Source organism: Erpetoichthys calabaricus, chromosome 15, assembly GCF_900747795.2.
Source record: "Erpetoichthys calabaricus chromosome 15, fErpCal1.3, whole genome shotgun sequence".
In the NCBI taxonomy this organism is placed as follows: Eukaryota; Metazoa; Chordata; class Cladistia; order Polypteriformes; family Polypteridae; genus Erpetoichthys; species Erpetoichthys calabaricus.
This window is the reverse complement of record NC_041408.2, coordinates 70,914,294-70,940,734: the sequence shown is the minus strand read 5'-3', so window position 1 is coordinate 70,940,734 and position 26,441 is coordinate 70,914,294. Positions and strand designations below refer to the sequence as shown.

Here is a 26,441-nt window from a genome sequence, read left to right as displayed (position 1 = left end):
CCAGTTATATGTATCAGTCATATTTCCAGTTATGTTCCTTGCTGCAGGATTATGAATTAATTCTGATATTTTAATTTTAACTCATCCACCCTTTCATTTCACTAAAGCAGACAATTAATGTTTTAATTTTAGAATTATCTTTTTTATTAGACCGTATAATACAAATACAAATAAAATACTATCAATAGTGGATAAATAACTTGATTGAGCAGTGATCCTTGAGGGACACTATAACTAACAGCAGACATGATATAGGGAGTACGCTCAGAAACAATGGACAATGCCAGAGGCTCCAATTAGATTCCCAATCTTGTGTAGCAAAATTTCAAAGTACAGGGGGTCCTCGGGTTACGACACAGTTCCGTTCCTACAACAGTGATGTAACCTGAATTTTGGTATAAGTCAAAACACACCCAAGTCTAAGTCACTTACCTATCCTAACACATTTGCAAAATCATAATCTAGAACATAAAAACACAACTAAGCTACAGAAAAAGGAAACGGACATAAATATACTGTAATGTACACTGTACTGTCGTAACAAAAAAAATGAGTTTAAAAAAAATCCTTACCTTTATTCCTTCTCACATCTCAATTTTTTTTAACTCGAAACGTCGTATGTTGAGACGTTGTAACCCGAGGACCTCCTGTATAATGATTTTAGCATTTCCTGCATTGCCAATATTTAGTCTTAAACTCATGTTGTAAATGTTGTTCATTCCTGAGATTTTCTTTCATAAAGGTTGTGTTTTAAAGTAAGACAGTAGTTTTCTTTAAAAATTGTAAAAGTTATGGTAAATCCGAAATGAGTCTATTATTTTAATAAACATTCACATTTAAATTTGATTTCATTAATACAAATCTAACAATGACTTTATTAGAGGAAGGAGAAACAGATGTGTTCAGTAAAGATATATTAATTATGTTAGAATGGGCTTTGCAAGTGTTTCAAGTGAAGCATTTAAAATTACATGTGAGGTGCAGGTGTTAGCAGCTTTCATTTTAAAATTTATTAGTAGAGTCTTCAGTTCTAAGGTAATACACACATATGTTGTGATCCAGTAGTTTTTGGTTATGAAGCTAAATTGTTAATTCTGCTAATTAATTTGTTACTAAAGCAGTCCATTAAGTTTTTGATAGTAAAACAGTATACCATGGAATATCGTGGGAAAGTTCTGATTTCTTATTTGTTAAGGCACCTATTGTCCTTAATAAAATTCAAAGGTTTCTAATTTTTCATCTTGTTGAGATTAATGTTTTTGCTTGCATTAACATCTAAATATATATTTTATTATAACTAATTTTCCTGGAGAAGCATATTACTTTCTATACCATATAAACACAACACTCACATTTTTTCATGGCTGCAATAAATAGTCTTTGTAAATCAACAACTACCATATTTTTTCATAAATTATTTCACTACTTCAACGTCATGGCAGTGACAAACTCATACCTGAAATCCTGCATCCAGTTAATATGGAAGAAAGCAGCTAAAGAAGATAAGACTGAATTTAGAGATATTTAAGACATTTGTGATAGATAGAGGTCTCCATGACCCCTTGAACCCTCAGACTAGACGTCAGACACCAGGTAAAAGTCCAACTAATAGTTTATTAATAATAATAATAATAGTGCACAAAGCACCCTCCTCTCCACAATACTCAGTAATAAATCAATAATCAAATAACAATACACAATCCTCCACTCCCAGACGCGTTGCCCTCCTTCCACCCAGCTCAGCTCGACGTCTGGGATTTCCCATAGTCCTTTTATATTCCCTGACCCGGAAGTGTTTCCCATCCTACAGTCCATGTGATTTCTTATCACTTCTGGGTCAGATAAAAAGTCCTTTTCTTCAACCCGGAACTTGCCTACGACGAACATCCGGGTTATAGGGCACAAACTCCTCTCTGGGCCTCCTTGCAGCGTCATCTGTTGGCCCCTGTGATATCCAGCAGGGCTGTAAAGGAAAACTCCATTGTCCATGATTCCCTGCTGGTATTCAGGGCACTTCCATGCAGGAGGGACAGCTCCATCTCCCGGCCTGGGGGTGTTGGCCAGGGTGACAGGCCGGCCATATCCCACACATTTTAACTTTTTTCCAAAATACAATGTTGTTATTCCGGACATTATAAGTAGAATAAATATTTTAGGTTACTTTGAAAGTGACTATTTTGGAAGAAAAATGCAAACTAATAAAAATCCATTTATCTGATTAGGATTTGACTAATTTGTTTGATGTATGGATACAAACACTGTGAAATGTTATAATTGACCATTATATTAAAAACAGTGAAATTCTCCTTAAATATAAATTAGATGCTGCAAGTCATTATACATGCAAAAAAACCCAAAACAATATAACTGATTAGCAAGTTTTATGTAAAACAACCTTTCTAATCTGCTTTGACCTGACAGAATTTGATGATATTTTTACTATCCTATTTCTGCTTCTGCCACTGCAGTATCCTACAACATAGCGTCACATCAAAAGCTTGATAAATTAAGGTACAAACAAAGGTATATGACCCAATACACTGATTTTTAATTTGAACTATTATATTTTAAATACACTACAGCAGGCCACTTTGATTGAAGTGATTTATAGGATAGTAAATTGTTTAATTAACCATAGTTGTGAAAAGGTTAGCTGTAACTATTGTATTTTCTTTTGAGATGACCAATTTAAAATGTTAATGTTACATAATGTTTATTTTTACAGCTTGTTGTGTACTTATCACCATTTTTTAAAAACAATTTTAGGATATAGGGCAACAGCAACCAATGCCAATGTATTGTTAAAATGATATTGAAGATGATGATATTGCTCTTCTGTATGTTTTTTTTTATTAATAAGCCCAGAGCTGTAATCACCTGTTCAGTTTCTTACTAAGCCATTACATTTTTCACCAGGCAGCAATTCAGCTTGCATATATGACATTATTATGAAAGTATTTAAGGGAATGGTTACTGTTTTCCATTGCTCACATATAATGTGCCAATAGACTTCTGTTCTTGGCAAGTATTGTATTCAGTTGCACTTCCATTGTTATTTACTTTTTCAACCATTTAAGCATTTAGTATGCCTTGACAAATGTAATAAGATAAGATAAGATAAGAACTTTATTTATCCCGAGGGAAATTCTTTTGTCATATACATGCTCAGTGCAACAAGAGGAATAAAGATAAGGTAGTCAAGAGTTTAAAAAGAACAGTAGTAGTAATAGTGCAAACAGAATAACAACTCTAAACAAAGTAACAAATAACTCTAACTAATAGTTTGTATTATAACTGTATAACTAATTTGTGCAAAGCAACAAACAACTATAACTAAAACTATAACAGATATAATAAAACAACAGATTATTAGTGCAAGTGGTTATGAAAAGTGACTTAGTGTTTGTGCCAATGAGTAAATGAGATAGCAGCATGTGATGAAGGGATGAAACAAACATTCAGTAACATACAGATGAGTAAATAAAATAAATAAATAAATAAATAAAAAAAAACAAAAAACAAATGAGACCTAATGACAAAAATTCTGAAAAAGATCACCTACAGAGTGAGGAAGAGTTATACAGTCTTATTGCCACAGGTAGAAAGGATTTCCTGTGGCGTTCGGTTCTGCATTTGGAGGCAATGAGTTTTTTGCTGTGTGTGCTCTGATGACCCATCAAGGAGGCGTGCATGGGGTGAGAGGGGTTGTCCATGATACCGAGAAGCTTTTTCAGCATTCTCCTCTCAGACACCTCCACCAGGTTCTCCAGTCTGACACCCAGGACAGAACCAGCCTTTTTAAATCAGCTTGTTCAGCCTGTTGGCATCAGCTGTCTTCACCCCACTGCCCCAGCACACAGCTGCAAAAAACACCACGCTCTCTACCACAGAGTGATAGAACATAGTCAGCATTTTCCTACAGACATTGAAAGACCTGAGCCTCCTCAGTAGGTAAAGCCGGCTCTGCCCTTTCTTGAAAACCGTGTTGGTGTTCTTGGACCAGTCCAGTTTACTGTCAATGTGTACCCCCAGGTACCTGTAGTCCTCAACCACCTCGACATCCGTTCCTCTGATGGTGACAGGGGTGGGAAGAGGAGCCTGCTTCCTAAAGTTAATAATGCATGCTATGTTATAGCCATGTAAAGTTGCAGATACAGCAGATGAGTTTCCATCATTCACTGGTTGCCTTATTGCTCTAAGCAGTCTCATGTGACAGCCAAGTCTGGGTGATCAGTCAGTACCCATAAGCCAATCAGTGTCATCCTGTTTATACTATGGGGTACATCACATGCAATAAAAAGAAATGTGGCCTACAGAATATCACACCTGTCTGCTTCCTAGAAACAGTTCCTTATATGTCAAAGTGTAAATATTTAGGTGAATGAATTGATTAGCAGATATCACGATAACATGCCAAAAAATATATTAAAATAAAAATATATAGAATAATACATTGGGGCAATAAACCTCCCTAACCATTTTTTAACTTTCAACTCTAATTTTATAATTTAAATATTCTTTCGCAACAAAAAAGTAGGATGAAGTTGCCATTTTTTATCACTAGTTAAATATATTCTCAATGGTGCCTTAGTTCATAATGTCATAGTAATTTTTATCCTTAATAATAAATATCAGCCTGACATTTGTTTATTTAAAGTTTTCAAACCACATTATAAAAAATAAATAAATACTCACTCATGCATTATTCAAATTAAATAATGAATTCACTAAAAACAGATAATTTGCTCTTTGTAAAATGTTTTCATTGTTGTAATTGATTGATTGTCTGTTTCAAAGAAAGAGTTCTTTAATTAAAACTGACTGCTGAAGTAAATTATTATTCTCATTCAAAAATGCCAGTTGCTCGGATGTATTTGCAACAATTTGTGCTGTTTCACGTTTTACAACAGTTTTCATTTTATGAATGGATTTCCTTATACATAGTAAAATGCTATATTTATTTCCACAGAATCCTTGAAAATATGTTTTCTGAACTATACTATAAAGTGATGCAAGGATGATGATTTGATGTTAAATAGTAAAATGTGTGTGGTAAAACTGCCAATCATACTGCTGAAATGCTCTGCATCGTAGTTTCATGTTTTATGCAATATTCAGTCTTACTAATTTGATATTTTTTCAGCTCATCTTCATTAGTTTTTTGTTGTCCAGCTACAGTATGTTTTTCATTTTATGATACCATAACTATGTATAAATTTACATAATGATGGAAATACAATTATCACAGATAAACATTTTTATTTGCTTTCATGTCCACTTTTTCTGTGAAGTATGTCTTTTATGGCTTTAAATGTTTATGTTTGTTTATCAATGTCATCAAAATGCACAAACTCTTACTTTTAAAATGCTTGTTTAATCACAGACTGTTTATACATCAAATTAAAAGATGTTTCTGGATGCAACCCTTATAATATGTCAAAACCAAAATACACAGAGTTTTTGCCCTTGAGAACATTTGTGTCTACTTCTGCAAAACTGATGAGTATAGCTCAGATAATTTTATTTCACACCAGCTGCTATATATATGTCAGTTGACTCACAGTTGGCGAGTTGTGTACCGGAGCTAAAGCTAACTCATGAAACACAATTATCAATGTACACAAACATTATTAACTTAGTTAACTTAGTTTCTCTTTTAAAACCTTGGACGGTTGGGAGACAAAGTCAGAGAGGCGAGATTGCATTGGTTTGGTCATGTGCAGAGGAGAGATGCTGAGTATTTTGGGAGAAGGATGCTAAGGATAGAGCTGCCAGGGAAGAAGAAAAGAAAAAGGTCTAAGAGGAGGTTTATGGATGTGGTGAGAGAGGACATTCAGGTTTTGGGTGTAACAGAACAAGATGTAGAGGACAGGAAGATATGGAAGAAGATGATCCGCTGTGGCAACCCCTAATGGGAGCAGCCGAAAGAAAAAGAAGAAGAGTTTGTTTTTTTTTTGATACGTGTACAGCTCTATAAAATATTTGTTTTATTAAACAATAGTACACAATTGATTGCACATGTGAATGCATATTAGAGCTGTCTGCTTTTTTGTTATAACATTGAATTGGTGTTTTTCTATATTTGCTGAGAATTCTGTGTCATATACAGTATGTGAATTCCAGATAACTGTAAAGTTAATAATATTTTAAAGCAGGCTAGGTCAGAGTAAATGAATCAATAATTGATCATTGAATGAGTTAATAACTGATCCATGCATTATTAACCAAGGCCCAATATCAGAAAACAAGGTGAATATTGTGATTTGAAATTAAAAATTGCTGTAAGCAAGCATCAGCAGTTTATTTCACCATTGACATCATTTTTAGTGTTGCACTTTTAAGTAAAAGTTCAATCAAATGAGGAAAGCTCCATATTTGCAATGTACAAGCCCCTCATTAAAAAAAAACTATTCAGAGTATAGCTCTTTGTGACTAAGTTCACTAAGGAGGAAAATAATAATGAAGAAGTTATACTGTAGGTTACATATCTTGTTTTGTAATTATTTCCAAACTTTTGTGTTACAGTGTATTTACTCAATGGTTATTTTATTGGTGCACTTATCAAGGATTTCCTTTATCTTCCCAGAGCAGCCAGAATACTTACTTTAAAGCATTATTTCTCAACCCTTTTAGTGACACAACAGTTTTTCTGCTCTAAGTATATTTGTCGCCCACACTTAGATCGTGGGACGATCATCGATAAATATGGGAATAAATATCGCATGGTGATATTGATCACTTTGGCGGCCTGCTACAACCCACTAAAGCAGCTAAATGTGGTAGCCCACAACACATGATCCAGTGATTGAGAAATCCTGCTTTAAAGCAGTTTTCAGCACACATTCATCCAGCAAACCTCACATTCTGCCTTGTCCTAAAGTTGCTCAATTTGATTGAGATCTGAGAATTGTATGCAGGCCCGGTTCTAGAGGCGAAGCCGCCATCATGCCATTTAATTTCAGCCGCCCCCTCACCCTATAATACTTTCACTCGTTTTCTAAACCAGTGTATTTAAAATTTAAAATTTTCGCAATTTCCTTAATATCAAAAAATATTAAAGAAAATTTCTTTGTAGGTAGAAGAAAACTTGACTTACGCATTTAACGAATCGGTGACAAGTTTAATTAATTCATCATTAAAATTCCGATTAACACTACAAAAACTTTTGATTGATATACTGCATACTTGAGCTGCTGCAATTCACGTGTTGTGACTTGCACGTTTTTCTTTGAAGCAAGTTACCGACATTCGACGGGAAAAGACGAGCCCCGCACCGCCTTCGTGCATGCACCCTTTGCATGACCGGCAGAACCGGGCCTGACTGTATGGGATAATGGAGTGAAATTAATTTATGATCTTGGAATCGGCTTCATATGAAACATGCTTTGTGATGTGACACATAATTTTGCTGAAAGGATTTGCTAGTAGTGCCCAGAGGAAATACATGTTTTAAAAGGAAAAGAACTTCTACTTGGACTAGTTTATGATGTCAGGTATGGTGGGCTCCAAAGGAATAGGCAAGATTGTAATCAGGGGACAGACAGGAGTACATAAATTAAGAAGTCAGAGAAATTGAGGCACCAAAATGCAAACCAAATTGAAAGTCAACAAGAAAGAGATATATTTAACCAAAAACATAACTTATCATCTTGGAATTTGTTCCCCAAAATCAGCGAAAGTCCAAAAATTTTCTTTCGTGGCGCACCTGAGGGATTGCCCATAAATAAAGTCGTGACGACACAATCTATGGACAGTCGCCAATAAAAACAGTTAATTTTACAAGTTTGAAAGAAATTTTTTTAATAAAGGAATTAAAGGATAAATCTTAAATTTAATTAATGTGAACATTAAGATTGTTTTTCAGCACATATGAGATTGATGCGAGGATCAATTTTCGAAAGACAGACGCGCATTTCCTTGTCGATCATTTGAAGTCTCTCGCATTTCTTAGATTTCATTTCCGTAAGTGTTGAAAAACCTTGCTCACAGAGGTAAGAGCTTCCAAATGGTAAACAGGAAAAGGTCACTGAGTTTACAAAGTTTACTGTGTTGATCAGCGGTGTCAGAGCAAAAATAAGGTTAATTTTTCTATAGTAATACTCTGACGATTAAGTGGTGAGAGCTGCAGCTACAGCGATACTCTCTCGTTGGCAAGAGCCAAAATGTAGCGTTCGTATTTTCTCGTTCTATATTTGCTCCGCCTTCTTCTATCCGTACAGTGAGCGAGATCTGCAAACAAACGAGACTTTTTAAGTCTCACGAGATGTGTTTTTGACACCGCTGGTGTTGATATTATGATGAATGGTGAACAGTGAAAATTTTAACTTGCATTCAAAATAAATACATTCGTTTATTCAACAATCTGATTAACCGTTATCTGTTTTTCCAACATAAAATATATATATTTTAAACATTATCTTTTTAATCAACCAAAAGTTCAAAAACACTAGCAATTTTAAATATTTTACAAAAGTTTTCATGGCGCCCCTAGAAAATTCCCCCGGTTGCCCGACAGTGCCCAAAATGGTTTTAAAGAAATAAGTAATTTTTATTAATGTTTGATCCAACACTAGGATAACAACAGATGTGTGCATCCATTTTATAGAGGTGGGAAATAAGTCTTTGACTTTGTTCTCATGTGACTGACAACAGGCATAGCTGTAGTAAACAATATCCCTACTGTCATGTAGAGATAGTCACAAAATAGGCAGCAACTATCCAAAAAAACAAACCACAAAATAGTGGAATGGTAACATCAACATAATAAAATAAATAAACGACTATATATATTATTAAAAAATCAAAAGTAAAATATGGCTGTTATAACAAAAGTCACCGTGTCTATTCATGACAGGGTTCATTTGAAAGGATCAGACTATGGCCGTAAAGGCCTGAACATGGTTAGCCTGCATTCAAATAACACCCAGTTGTTAGTGTTCTTTACTGTAAATCCTGGCCAGCTGATATTTTTCAGATATTCAGTCATCCAGTTTTGGTGGACCTGTGTTTACCATACCCTCATCATCATTTTTAATTGGACAGGAGTCAAAAGTCAATATAGTCTTCTGCTTATCTCCCCCATCCACCTAAATGTTTGATGCATAGTGAATACTGATCATCGTAATGCATTTTATGTATAGTGCCTTTCCTATGCTCAAAGTAGTTTAGTTCATTCAGAGATTCTTTTCTGCTTCCCACTGTTGGAAAGAAACTGTCATTCGAGTATTTGTGAGTTTTCTGTATTGTTGTCGTAATGGGCATTATGGTTCATTTTACTGAATCGATTCTTTCAAACTGCCCATTTTATTGAAATTCCATTTGTTAATTTTTCCCCTTTGGAAAGAATCATAGTGATATTATACTCATGAGGGGACAGCCCATTTAAACTTTATCAAAAATGAGGGGCTGTGACACTTATATAACAATAACCTTAAAATTCCAACACACCCCAACAACTTTCCAACAACAACTAAATGAGAATCATGTGATTCATTCACTGGTAATAATTCAGTTTGAACTCAAAAGAATTACTGAACAAGACAATCATTTAATTCTTTCATGGACAATGATTAATTTTGATAAACAAGTGAATGAGAATTTTATGATTCGTTGGCAGAAAATGATTCCATTCAAAAATCAAGTGAAAAAGAATTGTGTTATTTGGCTGCAGGTTATGATTAAGTTAGAATTCAAAATACTCAGTGAATAATATCTTACCAGTATCCTTTGATAAGCCTCAGCTCTGTGTGATAGTAGTTAATTTGTTGAATGTAAGGAGGTGCATAAAAAGCATTCTCATTTCCTTTGCTTCTTATATAGTATTTAGAAGCCTCCCCATAATAAATTGTACAAAAAACAAATTACTATAGTACTTTTAACATAAACATGCTCAGTGACTCATAAGAGTTATGGAGCAGACCAGCAGTACTTGCATGTGTGCTTTAAACATCTACCTGGTAAACTATAAACACTGACAACATTATACGTGCACCTTAATACTAGTGTTGCACTCCATGGAATCAATTCACTCATGTCCGTAAATTGATTTGTATGACTCAAAGAAAAGTTCAGTTCAAAATTAAGTTTGTGAGTTACCCATCACCAACATCTGACTTCTGCTACTATTTCTGAAATATTGAAATCACCGTATCTGCCATCAAAATCACAATTTTTTTAAGGTTACTTAGATTACACATTTTACTCATAACAACTAAACCTCTTCATCATGTCTGTACACTGGGTATATATTGAGTTGCAGCTGCATTATTTAAGGTGTAACTTTTAATAAGTTGAATTAGGAGGTTAGTGAGTTTGTTTAAGGAGGTTAGTTAGGGATTTAGGAGGCTATTATATAAACCCTTGATGCATATTTTTCAAATGTTATTGCACACTGGGGAAATTCCTAAGGACTAGGGAACAGAAAATATTATAAAGTAACTTTATATAAGGAGGGCGATCTGGCAGATTCAAGGAAGTTTATGGCAATAAGTTTAATGAATAATTAATGTAAGGAGTTTTAGGGAACAGACAGCTTGAGTTCAGGTGCGGCATGTTATGTTTTATCAATATTTTGTAATTCTAAAGAAAAGCAACAAAAGCATACAATCAGAGAGGAGCCTATGATACTATACAGATATCTTGATTTTCAGAAAACATTTGAATAGGTTCCACATGAGAGGTTAAGCATCAAACTAAAATAAGTATGAGTTCAAGGTGTAGTTTGCAGAAGGTTATGGTGCAAGAAGCCTTATCATAATTGGGTGAATTGTTTTTTTTTCTTCTAATAAATAAATAATGTGGATAGTATCATAAATAACAAGCTGGTTAAGTTTTCAGATTGTACCAAACTAGGGGGATTATCAGAAAATCTAGATTGCTTTGAAACATTACAGAGACTTGGATGGTATACTTGGACAGATTTGTGATAGATGAAAATTAGTATTAGTAAAAGTAAGGTATTACATGTAGGAAGTAAAAATGTTACTTGACTGCTTGACATATTGTTTTAGACACTACTAAGTAAGGCTGTCTTCATGTTTCTTTAATAAGAATTTAATTTTCAGGCCATTTTAAAATTTGCATACCTATATATTTCTTTGTTCGTAAATACAGTATCTTTATTAGGAAGCAACATGTGTTAACCAAAGAAATATATCAGTGTCCCTGTCATATACACCATACTTTATTCATTATATTTTCACAAAAATGTATAAAGTAACAGGACCCTAGCTAAAATCACTTAATTAATTGTACCACAACTGCAGCTGTAATTAAAACTTAATGGCTCGCTGCTTTCATTTTAGATTAGCACCCTGGTTTATAGCCTTATCTACAGTTGTTTTGTAAATGAGGGCCTTTATTTTTCAACATTGCTTTATAATGTGTATTCTGATTCATATTAAGAGGTGTTAATGTAAGTTTCTTTCTAAAATATCTTCATTATGTGTTACACTTGCTGAATACACATACCTAAGTATTTGACAGCTGTTTAACAACTCATTCCTGCTGTAATAATTAATAAAGCAGCCTTGAAAGATATAATCTTGATTTGAGAAAATGAATAGGAGGCCAGTGGTGGAAGCCAGAGAAAAAAGTAATATATACAGCCTTACAAAAATTGATCTAGTAATTTGTCAAATCACTTCTTTCTATTAGGCCTGTCTTTCCATTTAAACAATCAGTTGAGGCATATTCTACATACAGTGTTGAGGAGTATCTCAGATAAGATCTCAGATGAGATATAAAACAGAATATTGTACATTAATGTATCACGTTAACCCATGTGCCACATGTAAGACTTTGCCTTGTAGGAAAAAAAATTGCTATGAAAATAAAATTTGTGTTAAAAGTAACTTAGGTATTAAGATTTGATATCACAACTATTTCAGTTTTCGTTGTAGCACATACAGAACCCATGATATAAGCCTTTACATGGAGTTAAAGATTTTTTTTTTTATCACAATAAAGGGGCATTAATGAATTGGTGCACACACTATGCTTGCTTTGTACATTGCTTGTGATTGCCAAGAAAGCATATACTACTGTGTCAATCTAAAAAGTCGTAACTGCTGTACAGCACAAAATTGCTAAATTTGCATCTTTTACTTTATGTAATAGTGTGACTAATTTTGAAGTAATTAGAAAATTTGATATTTCCATTTAAAAATGTAACAAAGTAACTTCACTTGAATGTAATAGCTTTGTGAACATTCTTTGCTAAAGTCACTTACTTATTATATCCAATTTTAACTAAAATGCTGGATTATTATCTCCTACACGTTTTATTTTTTAATATATAGGATTTTTTCTTCTGTGCTTTTTACTAAACATTTAAATTATATTGAATTTTCTGCATATCTGCAAACAATTCAGACTTACTCTTTTCTTTTTGTTTTCTTTTTAATTTAAATGTACTGTCTTCCCTTCCTCAGTCATCACTCATGAGCGTGGTAATTATACCATTTCCCTTTGTTAGCTTTGTGTCAGCGCTGTCCAGGTCCTGAACCTAAGCTCTTTCTTTTGTAGCATAAGTTAAATCTGTGTTCTTCACTCTACAAAATAATGCACTATTACTGTAGCCAATGATTACACTTTACCTTCTTCTCAGGATTTGCACAGTATCTGGCACACTAAATGTAAGAGCCATGAGCTACTGTATTTTAAAGTGACCCATTGGTTGGATGTGGACAGAAAATGTGGTGTACTCATATTTGTACCATTTGATGTGCATTCAATTTGGCTTCCTGGCTGCACTAATCTGTGCAAGTAAAGGGTTACGACAATATAAGCAAAAATTTGTTTACTCTGTGTTCTGTGATGTATTCAATGTCGTACTGGTTGTTTGTTAATGTGTCTTGACTGTTTTCTTTTTATGACAAAAAATGATTGATGTTATGATAAAATGATATTGTATTTTCCATCCACTCCTTTTTTGTATCTTTTTTCATATTCCAAAAATGTAGATGCCACATTACTAAAATGATAGATCAGATGTTGGAAATAATTATAATACAACTTGTCAGCCAATTCTGCTGATTTAATAGCAATAAACTAACACTTTAGTGATGAATATATTTAAAGCCTGAAGTATCTTTTGAAGCAACAGCATGATTTGCAACACAATGGGGTTTTTGCTCAAACTAATAAACAATAAATAATCCGTCACAAATGCCTGCATTTTCATTTATAACAAAAAACAATTTCAATTGATCATAAAGAGTATTAAGTTTGTTTTTTAGCCCAAAATATCTGCATGTAGTTTATATTAACAATGCCCACTTAAACAATTTGGGCTATTTATGCATTTAGTGTTTGATAAGTTTTAATTTTAAAGATATCGATTTTTTTAAGCTGAAACACTGGCTAATGAGTGTGTGTAATAATTTAATAATGATAATTAATATTTGCATTTTTCAATTATACCGGAGATGTTTTCTTTAATAACAGTATATGAAGCTGTTAAACAATTTACATTTATAAATGTGCTAACAATGAAAATAAGATATTGTTTTTCTTTCATGTCCAATCAGTCTTTCATTTTCTCTAAGCATATACCTCTAACCAATTTTAATAAGTCTTCTTTTTGTATATGTCTATAATACATATTTATGTTTCATTCAATGGTGCAAGTTAATTTGATGTGTAAAAATTAATTATCACAGAAAATCCAATCTGCAAATGAACATGCCTTAAAACTTTTTCAATTTTTTAGTAATACTAACTGCATGCCTAAAAAACAGACTTATTAACCATTCTAAATGTATAGTATATGTTTGAGAATGCACCCCATAAACTCCTCCAGGGAGCGTATGCTTATGAAACTCCCATCATTTCAGATTCAGTATGTCTGTAGGTAAAGGAGATAGCTAAGTTACATATTTAATATTTATAATATTTTGAACTCCCAGGAGGTCAAATGCATTTCATTTTCAGACATGGTTCATATTTTATTACTATAGTATTTCAGAAAAGTGTAAAGAAAGCAATAATACAATATAAATGAGCTTGTTTGATAAAGAATAAATCCCTGCGAAGGAATAACTGGATATCATGCTGACTGTTTCAACAGATTAATTTTTATGCAAAGACTTCACAGCAATTATTTTTAAAGATACATACTATATTTTTATTTCTTGCTTGAATCAAATTTTGGTAACAATTTTGAAGAATTTAAATATGATGTTATTTTAGTATTTTTCTAAAATCACCAATTTCTGGTCTATCGTTTAAATAAAAATATGCCTGAAAGTGCATTTGACACAGTAGCACCATTAGCATTGATCATCACAGAGATGCATGTGGTGGTTACTCCTACAGATACAGAGAAGTGGCTTGCTGTTAAACAACATGTTCTATATTTCCCAAAATATGTCTATAGTGGGTCTTATTTATCATAAGTTACATATTCAACAACTACATTAAGTACATTCTGTGCAAAGAAACTTTTTGAGTGTATCTATGTGTATCTATTCCATTTGTTGTTGAGATTAAATAGGCAAAATCTAAATGTTAATTATTATTCCTAATAAGATACCATTCCAAAATGAAAATTCTGTCATCTTTAATGATCATTGTTGTTCAGTCTCTCTTTGAATTCTGTAGTGTAGTCTGTCATGTTCAGGACCATAAATTACTACATAAAGTGCAATGGTGGCCACACAGTCTCACAGTATACCTTAAATCATAATATTGTGTGTGTGTGTGTATATATATATATATATATATATATATATATATATATATATATATATATATATATATATATATATATAGTATATTACCATTAGGCAGTGCAATATATAGCAAGATATTTCTGTTTTTCCAATGACCAGTATCAGTAATGTTTTGTAAACTTATAATGAATGAGGTTTGACCAAGTTACTCCTTACATAACCATCATACAAATTTAGTACCAGCATCTTTGGGTAAAAGAAGAAGCTAAGAATAATATGAATGGTTTAATGGTACATATAACAGATAGTTATGATAACAATATTACTATATACATTATCATGTGAAAGCTCATTTTCTTTGCTTTCTTTTTATTGCCCTGATCAATATTCCTTAATGTGACATTCTTTAAGGTTGATTTCCTTGATCAGTGTTTCTTAAATTGATGCTATGGTAGTATTTCTTAACTTTGTAATTTAGCACTATTTTTATTATGCATAGCACCTCTGAACAGTCAGTATTGATAAGAATTGTGTTATAAATATTATGTTATTACAGATCTAACTCTGGATCATCTAACAGCCATCACAGTATTACTTTATTAAATTTTAACATGATTTTTTTTCTTCTTCCTAATTTTTAGCAGTTTTAATTACAGATTATTAGTACGCTTACTTTAAAGTTTCTGTCATATTAAAATGGCTTGTTTTGATGTATTTGCAAATCATAACAAGACATTATTTACTAACCAATAAGATATTTCCTTCTAAACATGCAAAAATAAACAATATACATAAAGATGCTAGTCATGATCCTGCATGCCAATTATATTACACATTTTGCTGCTCTCTGGTGTATTTATTTATTTATAATGTCCTGGAAAAGCAGATGTTTATTTTATCACTAGCAGAGCAGGTCCCATTTATCAATGTTGTGCAGCACAATTTTGTGTTTAAATTGCATCAGCATTTTTATGTATAAATCATGACTCATTAACTTTTTCATATGGACTGTTGTGAATTTTACAACTGCACTTAATCACATGTATTCCAAGTAAAATATAAATATAAATATATATATATACTGTATATGCTACATCAGCCATATTGTTCATATAATTCTTGACCATGACCTGAAAAAAATTTGATCAGAACTTGAGTGAATTCTTTTACTTATTTTGCAAATATCAACTATAGCATGTCTGTAATACAGGAATGTGCTTAGTAAGACTGCAAATTAATCAATAACATTAAATATCACTTACTGAAATAGCTACTTTTGGCTTTCATGGTGATAAAATCATTTTCATGGGAGACATTTAGCCCTAATTTATTCCACAGGGTATTTTGTCTTCCCCATTTTCATTAGAATTCAATAAATAAAATTCACTAAGAAGATGTAACCACGATCCTCACCCTGTAAGTGCATGTAATCTACAAACCTCTTACCTATTTCAAAACTGCAGTGAAAGAATAAAAGCATATATGAAAACTCCTTTGTTTCATTCTTAATAATACAAGAGAGCAGGGAGTTTCTGGTATTGCCTTTTAATTCTTCTTTATTACACTTATGTAAGGAACACATATAAATAACACATTCCAAAGACTGAGCCCATGATGGCCATTTCAGACAATATTAGTTCTAGTCGTAGTACAATGTACGTGGATCGTCTAGGTGTTTGTCCATATATCTGCAGATTGGCAAATCTACATTGGGCTGGTATAATTGCATGTGCATGTAAAAGACTGACCCCTCATCCAGACTTGATTCTTTCCAGTGCTGCTGAGTTAGGCTCCTTCACCACATGACTTTGCAGTATATTCTGTAAATACATTCAAGAAGTAATAAGACAAAAGTTCAAAAATGTACATAGGTCTAGCAGTGCTGAATATGTTGCATCTTGTTTGTAGGCAGATATTTTAAGTAGAAATATGTATTTCTATGAATGTTTGATTAAGTAGCTTCAGTATGCTATTTTAACAGTTGTTCAATAAAAATAACAGTTCACAAGTTATCTTATACGTTTTCTTCAGAATATTCAAATATTACAAAATATTAGGATAAAGATCTGTAAAAATATTAAGCTTGTATTGTGCAGTAATTCAGTACTTAGTGACAGGGAGCTACAGAATTTCCAGCAGAATCGAGAGCAAGGCAGGAATCGACCCTGGACAGGATGCCAGTCTATTATAGGGCATACTCATACCCGCACAACACAAGCAACACTCATAAATACCAGGCCAGTTTAGAGTTGCCAATTAAAATAATACTCAGTCAGGAGGAAAACTGACTACCAAAAGAAAATCCCATAGATACAATTTCTGTTTTTGGTTCCTGCTTTAAATCCAGTGTTACTGCATTCCAATCAGTTTACATGTGTTTCTTTAATAGAAAAAGAAAGTTCAGCAAATAGAGGTACAGATTTTTTTTTAAGTCGGATTTTACAAACTGTAAAAATGAAAATTTGACCAGAAATAATAATATACTAACCTTCACCATGTTGCGGTGATACCCTATATCGCCACTGTACACCAGTGGACGTTGCTGTATTTTATACTTATGAAGTCAAATAGTGTAAAACAGACGTGAATAGCAATATGTGCATACAAAGTGGAATCTATAAAAAGTAATACAAAATTCAAAATTAAAATTTTCAGCTGAATTAAAGCTCTGTTATAAGCACTTTCAAGCCTATTTGAAATTGATAAATAAAAACAGGTTTTGTATTCACCACAGAAATCAGATTTCATCCATTTGACTTCAGAAAAACAAAGCATTGTACATCACAGAAACATTGTTTTGTCATTACACATTTCAGTTGTAAAATCATCCAGTTAACCATGAGTTACACTAAGCATGGTTAACAGCAGCATTTTATAAAATATTTATTTAACCCATCAACGTATACTATTATTGTCATGCCATATATTATGGAATTTGTATTTTGGCATGGATGATCTTTATTTTGCGTTTTATATAATTGAGAACAATTGTATAATAACATTTATATTAGCTCAAATATATTTTATCTACATAAAGTGAACATCATGTCAAATATGCCTTATTAAAATTCTTCAATTCTTGTGTCTTCAGACTGTATTAAACTATTCTTGACTTATTGTGATCATTATAATGCTACAAGCACTTTAATGCTGTAAATAATTTACAGTAAATGCACTATGGGATTTATTACAGTATAAAATGCTGCCCACCATTTTACATGTTTTATTTATTTTTGTCGTTTTGTTTCTCTAGTTATGTTCTTATTTTCCATCATCAAGTTGACTTTTTTAAGAACTATCTGAAAGGCATATTGAATATGTGCTTCAGATAGAACAGTAGTTATGATTTGCACATGAAAGGCAGCCACAAAGTTTTACAGCAGTTTGTGTTTGCATGCTTGTCGCTATTTTAATAGGGTTTGTTCCTTTTCCTCTTCTCGAATCCCCTTACACTGTGCAGGAGAAAAAGTGATGCAGGATGATGAATTTACCTGTGACCTTTTTCGCTTTCTTCAGTTGCTCTGCGAAGGACACAACTCAGGTTTGTAGATCAGTACAGAGGTCTGTAAGTTTAATTAAGCTTTGATACCAAGAGAATATGTTGCTCTCAAATGATTCTGGGCAACCTTTAAATGTTTCAGTACACTATGGAACCATAATGTATACAGTATGTTTCACCATGAGTGAAAATGTAACTAGGGTAGGATGGGGCAGAAATATGAAAGTTTTTTGTTTTTTTTAAATAATATGTGTTTGTAAAGTATCCATCACCACAACTATTAATTTTCTGAATCCATTTCAGGGAGCAAGAGACTACCCCACAAATAATAAATGCAATGCAGAAAGCATACCTGGATGGCATATGGGTTTACTGTAGGACACACTGACAGAAAAGTACCCATTTTCTCATACTGGATCTGTTTAGAGTACTGTAGCTAATCAAACAAACTGTTTGTATTTTGGATTTGGAAGGACAGTCAAGTGTACCTGAAAGGAATTCCGCACAGATGTGGGAGAGGATGCAAAATTACTTATATATCGTCTTGTTTTATATTGTTTCATGAATTACAAAAGCAAGTTCAAATGCTGCATTGTACTGTAATACACTTTTTGTTCCTTTTACACTATTTTCTTATATAAAATGTGTTTAAAGAATACATTTATTTGCTTTTTTTAACTGCAATATATAGTCGTCCATTTTAATTGTCATAGGAACATCTTTTTATTTGCACTATAAATACAATTTGTACAAAGATGGCATTTCATGTGTTATAGAGACTTAGCGTTGGAATACATTTCTTAGGTTGCAAGTACAACAGGCTGCTATCTAGCTTGCGTACATAATATCTTATATACTCCTTTACTTTTATCTTATATTCGTAGCACAGGTTTATCCTTAACCAGTTATGTATTTGTTATTTTAAATTTTTTTATTGATATCATTGCACTATTTATACTTTGTGAAAGTTTTCAAATCTGTTTTTTTCTTTTTTGATTTTACTCTCTGCTCTTTATGACTGAGAGCTCTTCCATTTGTGTCATGTTTAAATGGGTTGAATGCAAAATTTTGAAAACATATCCAATAAGGGGCAGCATAGTAGCACAACAGTAGCACTGCTTTCCAGCTTGTCTGTGATTCTGTATTAAATAATATGCCAAGTCACAGTTTGTATTAAGTTGACTCACTGTTTCTCTCACTATTTGGAGTTTATCTGTTTATTCAAGTAGTCTCCAACATCCCAGTAATAGGCTTATTAAGTTAATTACCAGCTCTAATGTGCTCCCTCATGGTTTGTCATTTCATCCATGTTTGATATTGTGAATTCAACCAGAGGTGACTTTTGGATTCTCCCTCTAATGCAAATAGTGGCTTCAGAAAATTAATAGATAGGAGGATGGATGGACCTTCCACTATATAACAATACAGTTAACATAGAAATATTAGTGACTACTCATTGAGAGGGAAACAAAGTTGATTTAAATCATCTCTAGACATGAGTAGAACAGTTTTTATTTGTAATGTATTGCTTTATGGTAAATATGTTCTGCTTGTTCGCAGCCGTTTTCCTTAGATTAATATTCATAGTATTTCCTTTTATCTTCAGACTTTCAGAATTATTTAAGGACTCAAACTGGAAACAATACAACTGTCAATATCATAATATCTACTGTTGACTACCTCCTGAGGGTTCAGGTATATGCACACTTCCTGTACATTTAAAAACAAATTAAATTCTTAAGTATACTACTAAGAAATATGTTTGCTGAATATAGTGCTCCATAAATGCTGAGTCATTATGCCATACTTTATCCTTGTTTCATTATATATTATAGTCTAATAACAGTAATTACAGCTAAAGATATTTCGTTTTTACTTGCTGGAAATCTCCCAGCTTTTTGTATAGCATCCTCCTATAGTCTGAACCAACCCAAGGCACTTTACCCTAATCCAAAGAACAATGACTTGTTATTCATTTTACAGTTGAGCATAGGAAGTTCAGAAGACTTACTTGCATTCACAGATAGTCAAATGTGGTGAACAAACCGGTGACCTTGTTGCTTAAAATCCAATGTGATGTACTGTACGTGCTAGGCAAAACTCCCTGCAAATCAAATATAATCCAAGAACAGAATCACATTTCATAGGAGCATAGATTGATTAAGTATGCTGCATTTTCAAAGGTTATTATGCTTAAAACATGATTAGTGGTATTCCATAAAATTACAATGTATCATTATATATAACTTTATAATAATAATAGTCAAAGTTGCATTGTTGTATACTTCCTTAATCAATTATTTGCTCCAAAACCAGATGTTTATTGTTATCAGATGTATCACAAAGGTGGTGCTCTTTTGGAGGCCAATGTTTTCATTAATTGTGCATTTCATTGGGGAGAGATAAACAAAAGGGTATCACAAAGTACACAAGAAAATAGCAACAAAATAAAACACTTAGGCATTCTTGTACACCTTTGTACCTGGTGGGTAGGCTTACATATTTTCCTAATTCACAGTCTAAATAAATAAAACCCTCTTGTCTCTTTCCTGCAGTCTATCTGTACATCTCATATACTTTTTCAATTCTTGCCTCTCTTCTCCATAACTGATCTTCCACCCCTCCATTTCACCATACCCAAAAAGACTCTGGCCTTAGGTTGCTTTAAACCTCCATCTGAGACCACTTCTGACTAGGCCCAAAATTGCTGCTAGAGCTAACAAACCATCATGCCTATTGATAATTCCCATGATCACTGAGCCACTACTCCTACTATAGTCTTTAAAGCGCTAGGACTCTAAACAGATTTGCAAGCTACCCCACTTTAAAGCCACACACTCCCAGTTCATCTAATAAGAAGATGTTTGCTTCGACTGATGGGCTCAAGGAATCCAAATTTCTTCAACAAGTTCTACCATAGCCCAGCTTTCAGAGAAATGATCTCGCTCCTGGGTAAGAGCCATATACTCAGTGCCATCAGCCTGGAGGTATAGTGGGGAAAATAAATATTCAATGCGTCAGTGTTTTTCTCAGTAAATATATTTCTAATGGGGCTATTGACATGAAATTAGATGTTGGTAACAACCCAAGTAATCCACACATACGAAGAAATCAAAACAAATAAGTCCCTAAATTAAGTTATGTGTAATAAAGTGAAATGACACAGGGAATAAATATTGAACACGCCTACTGAAATGTATTTAAAACTTAATAGAAAAGCCTTTGTTGGTAATGACAGCTTCAAGATGCCACCTGCATGGAGAAACTGGCCTCATGCATTGCTCAAGTGTGATTTTGGCCCATTCTTCCACACAAACTGTCTTCAGATCTTGAAGGTTTCAGGGGCCTCTTCTATGAACTCTGATCTTCAGTTCTTTCCATAGATTTTCAATTGGATTCAAGTCAGGTGATTCACGGAGCCATTCTAGCAGCTTTATTTTCTTTTTCTGAAACCAATTGAGATTTTCCTTGGTTGTGTGTTTGGGATCATTGTCTTGCTGAAATGTCCACCCTTGTTTCATCTTCAGCATCATGGTAGATTGCAGCAGATTCTTATCAAGAATGTCCCAGTACATTTCTCTAGTCATCCTTCCTTCAATTATAAGAAGTCTGCCAATACCAGATGCCGAAAAACAGCCCCACACCATGATATTTCCACCTCCTATCTTGACTGTTGGTAAGGTGTTTTTGGGATGAGGTGCAGTGCCATTTCTCCTCCAAACATGGTGTGTGCAATGACATCCAAAGAGTTCAATTTTGGTCTCATCTGACCAGACTATATTCTCCCAGAAATAATAATAATAATTCATTACATTTATATAGCGCTTTTCTCAGTACTCAAAGCGCTATCCACACAGGGAGGAACCGGGAAGCGAACCCACAATCTTCCACAGTCTCCTTACTGCAAAACAGCAGCACTACCACTGCGCCACCTGTGAGGATTTCATTGGTATTTCATTGGTTTGTTCAAATGTTGTGCAACAAACTTTAAACGAGCTTCAACATGCTTTTTCTTCAACAGTGGAGTCTTGCCCGGTGACTGTGCATAGAGGCCATGGCGGTTGAGTGCATTACTTATTGTTTTCTTTGAAACAACTGAACCTGTTAATTGCAGGTCTTTCTGAAGCTTGGCTCTTGGACAACTCTTCTCATTATTCTTTTGATTCCTCAGTCAGAAATCTTGCAAGGAGCACCTGGTCATGGCATGTTTATGGTGAAATGATGCTCTTCCCACTTCCAGAGTATGGCCCCAATGGTGCTCACTGGAACATTCAGAAGTTTAGAAATACGTCTGTAACTAATGCCCTCAGTATGTTTTGCAACAATAAGGTTGCGAAGGTCTTGAGAGAGCTCTTTACTTTTACCCTTCATGAGATGCTGCTTGTGTGACACCTTGGTAATGAGAAACCTTTTTATAGGCCATCAATTAGGACTAAACCAGCTGTTATTAATTTGCACTGATAGGGGGCAGGATTGCTTTCTAGATATTGACAGATTTCAGCTGGTTTTTTGGCTTTCCATACCTTTTTGCACCTCCTTTTCTTCATGTGTTTAATACTTTTCCCCTGTCTCATTCCACTTTATTACACATAACTTAATTTATGGACTTATTTGTTTTGATTTATTTGAATGTGTGGATTACTTGGATTGTTACCGACATCTGGTGAAAATTTAATGTCAATAGCCCCTTTAGAAATATATTTACAGAGAAACACGTTGACGCGGTCAATGCTTATTTTCCCCACTGTATCTTGCCACCTGCTACACTTTTGTTGTCTCACTCTCTTTCTTTCTTGCTGAGGAGAGACAGACATTCGTGTGGCTTATTGGATTGCACCTGGAATCCCTTTGCCCAGAGAGATAACTCATCACACAGACATTAATCTAATTGATAACAAATCTGGTTTTTGTCACAATAGACACCTGCTTATTGATTTGTTTCTGACTCCTTTATCAGACCTGACAATATCTATCAAAGTCAATGAAGGGATAAATGAACAGATTAACTGAAATGTTAACTGTATAATATTAATACACATATTGTGTTTAATAAGAGAATTGGTTTATCATCCTAGTATGTTTTTTTTTTTTGTTCATATTTTTATCCCTCCTTCGAGTATGAAGAAACTTAAGTTTAAAGACATGTAAAAAGCAGGCGGGAGCAATGAAGTACACTGTTTTTCAATAGTTAATTGATAATATGTTATTAAATAAAACATAAATATAAAATAGGGGGCTTAGCATAATATATAGTAGTGTATACTGATGAATGTAGTAATGGAGTGATTATTTTATTTTTGTTTATTTGCTGACATGTCATATGCAAAACCCTTTTTAAACCTCCATCCTACCTACAGGAATCAATCAGTGACTTCTATTGGTATTACTCTGGAAAAGATGTCATTGATGAGCAGGGGCAACGCAATTTCTCCAAAGCAATTAATGTAGCCAAACAGGTGTTCAATACCCTCACGGAATATATTCAGGTAATCTGCCTTTTAAAGTATTTATACAACATTTAGTGCTTTTTTCTTTTTATATGTAACCATTACGTAGAAAATATGACATTAGTGAAATCTGTGAATGAAAATGATTTCTGTAAAAAGTAGTTCTGTATAACTGTAGTAAAATAATCTCAGTCGGGTCAGTGTTAGCATCTGTAACAAAAAAATTCATTACATTTTGTGATCAAGTGGTTTGTTGACTCTGTGTTCCCTGATTGACATTAAAGTAATTGTGTAATTATGTTTAATTATTCTTATTTATTTTTTTGTGTGTGTTTTAATATCAGTATGCATGATCAGATTAGTTTGTTTAAGAGCTTTTATATAAAGTTGTATGGAGTAATTCTTTACCCGCAATACTGAATTACTGAATTTATATGTCAAATTAGACCACATTAGAACTTTCATGTTAATTTCCCATTATACAAAACAGAACAAAATATAAACAATATTGTTTTACATGGAGAAATTTATAATTATTTTTTGATGAAGAGTTTCCAATTTTTTTTTAATCTTTTAATTTAGGCAAATACTGTATTTACTGTGCTAGAGAAAAGTTTTCAGTATAAACTATCAAACATTATCTGATTCTAGGTCCAGGGTCAGAATTATAAGACTTGTCTACACACACAACTTTCCATGCAAAAGTCAGGATTTATTAACGAAAACTTGATGGGAGGAGTTTCATGGAAACTCTGGCCCATTCACTTTGAAGAAAGTGGGAAACAAAGAAACCCTTAATAAAGTAGGGAAATGTATGTATGAGGTTGATTAGCATGGTCCATACGTATATGGTTGTTTCAGGGAAACAACTGGGTGGAGCTCAAAACGCATTTATGTATTGTGGGGAACACAGACAGGCAGACATCGTTTGATTCACCACACATGTTTATTTACAACTATTTACAATGATGCACACAACCCCAGTGCCGCAGCACCAATCACCCTCAGTCCAGGCCCTTCACTCAATGCCTTTCTTCTGGCCACCTCCATTCCTCTCCTCCGAGCTCCGTCCTTCTTCCACCCGACTCCAGCCATCGAATGGAGGGAGGCGGCCCCTTTTATCCCCTCCCGGATGTGCTCCAGGTGCCTGCCGGCACTCCCCGGTGTGGCGGAAGTGCCGACTGTGCACTCGGAAGCACTCCGGGTGTCCCTGGCCTTCTTCATCCCAGCACTTCTGGGTGTGGCGGAAGTGCTGAGGGCCAGGGCTCCTCAGGCATCAGGGTGCCCCCTGGCGGTGACCACAGGCCCCTATAGGGTTGAGCTTCTAAGCTCTGTTCTCATGGTCCCCAAAGCCACCAGGGCGGTCGCCCCCTTGTGTTCTGTATGAGGCGTAATCCCTCCTCAGGTCCTTCTGGGTCGTCCCGGCTGGGTACCACCCCCAGCCTCTTTCCACAGTATGCATATTTATAAGATGATTGTGATTTATAAAAGGTAAATTGTACACAAATGTTTGTATGCTATGTTTTATAGATTGAATTTTTTTTTTTGCTGTATGCATATTCCTCTTTTAGGCATACATGTATTTTCACGCTTGATTCAATGCAGTTATAAATGAGACTCCAGGACTGATTTTTTTACTCTTTAAAATTTCAAAAAGTTTCAAAAGAATGATTTTAAATCCTGGTGCTAAAATAAAATGCATGAGTTTTAAATGAGCTCTTACTGCACATGTATTTGGTGAGAAATTAAGCAAAATGACACCTTTTATTGGCTAACTAGAAAGATTACAATATGCAAGCTTTCATGGCAATTCAGGCCCATTCTTCAGGCAAAATGTAATCACATAGTGCATAATTACTGTAAGTATTTTGACTTACGCTGCAATAAAACTATTAATGAAAGTAATTTCTTTGATGTGTTTGTGTTCTGGTTGTCAGGGGCCATGCACAGGAAATCAGCAGAGTCTTGCACACAGCAGGTTGTGGGATGCAGTGGTTGGATTTCTTCATGTGTTTGCACACATGCAAATGAAGCTCTCTCAGGTTAGTACTTATATTTGTTAGATAGATAGATAGATAGATAGATAGATAGATAGATAGATAGATAGATAGATAGATAGATAGATAGATAGATAGATAGATAGAAAAGGTGCTATATGATAGATAGATAGATAGATAGATAGATAGATAGATAGATAGATAGATAGATAGATAGATAGATAGATAGATAGATAGATAGATAGATAGATAGATAGATAGATAGATAGATACTTTATTAATCCCCAAGGGGAAATTCACAATTTTAATATTAATATATAATTAATGTTAATATGTTTCAGAATTTTTATTGAGTAATCAAGGACTTCATTGGTTTAGAACATATGGTTAACTTTTTGCATGTTTAATAATTGAGTAATAACACTACAGTTTAGGAAAAAAATATGTGTACCTAACTTCTCGCCTTGTCTGACATCGGTGAGATACTGCATACTGTTGTTTTTCCCTTTTCTACTCTGAATTGGTTATACCTTTAGAAAGTAATTCATTAAGCACTATAATAACATTATTTATTTTGTTAAAAGTTTCTATATATGTATATTTTTGTTAATTGGGATTATAACAAGGGCACCATCCCTCTTTTGAGTTGTAAAAGGTGATTAGGTGTTAGGAAGAGCATCCAGTTGTAAAAACCTTTCCCGAGCACAACCAAGATTTTTAGGACAGCTAGCTAATATGGAAAATGGCTGTTACACCAAAAGAGAGTGATATCTTTGTTAATTTATTTATATTTGTATCTAGAACAGTCAATTGCATCAATATTTAC

General features: G+C 33.7%; 1 protein-coding gene across 3 annotated transcripts in view; it reads left to right on the top strand.

The window, feature by feature from the left end:
• ryr2a (ryanodine receptor 2a (cardiac)) overlaps positions 1 to 26,441 on the top strand; it is a 657,734-nt gene that overhangs the window by 540,593 nt on the left and 90,700 nt on the right. For 2 of the 3 annotated variants that reach the window (XM_051919561.1, XM_051919560.1), the window contains 4 exons: positions 18,133 to 18,213; positions 19,778 to 19,866; positions 23,529 to 23,657; positions 25,556 to 25,660. In XM_051919561.1, coding sequence (XP_051775521.1) covers positions 18,133 to 18,213; positions 19,778 to 19,866; positions 23,529 to 23,657; positions 25,556 to 25,660 — 404 coding nt within the window. Of the gene's footprint in view, positions 1 to 12,431; positions 12,450 to 18,132; positions 18,214 to 19,777; positions 19,867 to 23,528; positions 23,658 to 25,555; positions 25,661 to 26,441 lie in introns of all 3 variants that reach the window. The other variant, XM_051919559.1, reaches the window with a different exon arrangement.